At 66.5% G+C, this 2,364-nt stretch overlaps 2 protein-coding genes across 2 annotated transcripts; one reads left to right on the top strand and one right to left on the bottom strand.

Annotated features, from left to right (window-relative positions):
* Window positions 1-71: 71 nt before the first annotated feature.
* MNEG_11410 (hypothetical protein) lies at window positions 72-722 on the top strand (the record flags this gene model as incomplete). The annotated part of the gene is made up of 1 exon (XM_014040116.1): window positions 72-722. The coding sequence occupies one exon, from the start codon at window positions 72-74 to the stop codon at window positions 720-722; it is 651 nt and encodes a 216-aa protein (XP_013895570.1).
* Window positions 723-1,654: 932 nt separating this feature from the next.
* Window positions 1,655-2,297, bottom strand: MNEG_11411 (Smr domain-containing protein; the record flags this gene model as incomplete). Its single annotated transcript, XM_014040117.1, has 2 exons — window positions 1,655-1,735; window positions 2,049-2,297. The coding sequence occupies 2 exons, from the start codon at window positions 2,295-2,297 to the stop codon at window positions 1,655-1,657; spliced, it is 330 nt and encodes a 109-aa protein (XP_013895571.1).
* Between the last annotated feature and the right edge of the window lie 67 nt (window positions 2,298-2,364).

A 2,364-nucleotide genomic window follows, 5' to 3' on the forward strand; every position in this document is an offset into this window, starting at 1 on the left:
CCGTCGGCGCGCGCGGCCGCGGCGGCGGCCGCTGCGCCCGCGCAGAGGCGGCGGGGAGCTTCGCGCGTGAGATGGCCGCTCAGCTGTGCTTGCTGCCGCTCGAGCGCGCGGCGCTCGGCCTCGTGCTGTTGGAGCCCATATTCGACGCCGCCAACGCCACGCCCATAGTCGTCGAGCACCTAGAGGTCGCTTTTGGTCAGGAGGCAACGCACACGGCCCTTGATGGTCTTCGCCCCCAGCGCCGCGCCGGCGTCGACGACGCAGCTGCGGCCGCCGCCGCCGCCGCTGCCGCCGCCGCCGCTGCCCAGGCGGGCGGCGGCGCTGAGGGCGCCAGCGCCGTGGACAGCGCCGCAGAGGCGGCCCCTTGCAGTTCGAGCAACAAGAGCAGCGGCGCCCTGGCGGTGGTTTCCAAAGGGGAAGAGGAGTCGGCGGCCTCCGATGAAGGCGCGACGGGGGGCGGCAGCGGCGCCGCCGCCGCGCTGGGGGTCACGCTCGGCGTGGCGTCGCTTGCCGTCGCCGCGCGCCTCGCGGGGCGCGTGCTGGGCGCGGGGGGCCCGGCGGGGCGCGTGCTTTTTGGGTCGTGGTGGGTGTTGGGCGCGACGGTGTCGGCTGCTGCGCTGCTGTCGGACTGGATGCTTGCGCCGTTAGCCGAGGGGGGCAGCGACAGCCAGGGGGAGGGGGAGGGGGAGGGCGATGCGGACGGCTCCGAGGACCTGTTTTGATTAGCTGCAACCGTCAGTGTTGGCGAGCGGTTGCGTTGTGGGCCGTGCCCACCATGCAATGCGGCATGTGGCGCCGGCAGGCAGTTGGTGCGCTTTCTGCAGCCTGCGCGCTTTCTGCAGCATGTGATTCTTCAGAGGTGATTGTCGAGGGCCCACCCGACGGGCGGTTGGTGGATCCCTACACCCCAGCTTGAGGCGAGCCACAAATTTGCGGTGCCACGCCCTCCAACCCCGCCAGCTTACAAAACAGCGCGCCGGCGTGGCTGCGCAGCGCCGCACCAATGTGGGCCAACAGACAGAGCCGGGCGAGCACCTACACACATAGCACCTACACACATAGCGGGCCAAAGCTGCCTGACTCGAGCCCGCAATCCCACATGTTTTCATCCTCTTCTCGTATCCTGGTTTTAAAGTGGTGGACCCGGGCTGCACGGTTCTTTGAATTGGGTGTTGCCAGAGAATCAGCTGTTGGGAACCGCAGCCCAGCGGTTGTTGCTGATGGCGTTGTCCCTTCAACACACAGGGTAACTTGAGTCATCAGATGGAAATTTCTACCTTTGGATCAAACTTACTCAGGGACTTACTGGTATTTGCATCCTCACAGCAGGGCAGGGCGTGCTAACTTCTACGGGGAAGCATTTACGCGTGATGGCGAACAAAAAAGCAACGCAAAAACCAGCTCTATGAGTGCCAGCACGTGTGGCTGATTGTGGATGCAGCGCCACGTGTAATGGGACTTAGAGCTTAGGAGATGATGTGGTGAGAACGAAGGGCAGGTGCAGCTGGACCACAAAATGCTGCGCAAACCACACCCGCTGTCAAGGACCCATTCCAAGTACACGGAAGTAAGCAATACAGCGACTTCCAAGAGTGCGCCGCCCGTCCCCAACCGCCGCCGAGCACAGAGTGCGAAGCCGTGGTTGTTCTGCTGGTCAGCAGATGACGCAGCCTGTGACGATGCGCTCAAACCAGCCGGCTTGGCTGGGCTCCACGAGCTCCACCAGCAGGCAGCCCTGTGGAATTGTGCAGGGCGGCGGCACATGCGCGAGGTGCGGCCGTGAGGCGGCTGCACAAGTGTTGCTAGGCTCTGAGGGTGTAGCGTGTTGTTGCGGTTCGCAAGCTGACATGCAGCGTGCGATGCGGGGCCGGCTGCTGCGGTGCCGTGCCGGCGGCCAGCCGCCTGGTAAGGACAGAAGGCTCCCATCGCCGCGTGTCAGCGCCTTTCTTACTAAGCTGCACCCCGGCTGACCCAAGACGGCAGCCCTCCATGGGCCCAGCACGTGCAGTCACGCGGCGGGCGCCGCCGGATCACGCCCGCTCCCGCACCTCATTCGGGACGCCCGGCGTGACGCGCAGGGAGTGCTTCGTCACGAGCTGCCTTTCTATTGCCGGCCGCAGCCTGGCGACGCCGCCCTCGCTGTGCAGGCCCTTGCCCACTATGAACACGAGCCGCGGCGCGCCGCGCGCCCGCGCCTGCCGGATGGCCCCGTCGGCGCGCGAGATGGCCTCTGAGACGTGCAGTCCGTGTAGGTCCACCTCGTCGGGGGCGCGCCCTGTGTTGTTGGCTGTGTGCATTCATGACGGCGGGTGGGGGCACGGGACGAAGGTTGAGGGTTTGGGTGGGCCGGCGCAGGGTGGGTGG

Source organism: Monoraphidium neglectum (assembly GCF_000611645.1).
Source record: "Monoraphidium neglectum strain SAG 48.87 unplaced genomic scaffold scaffold02729, whole genome shotgun sequence".
Taxonomy (NCBI): domain Eukaryota; kingdom Viridiplantae; phylum Chlorophyta; class Chlorophyceae; order Sphaeropleales; family Selenastraceae; genus Monoraphidium; species Monoraphidium neglectum.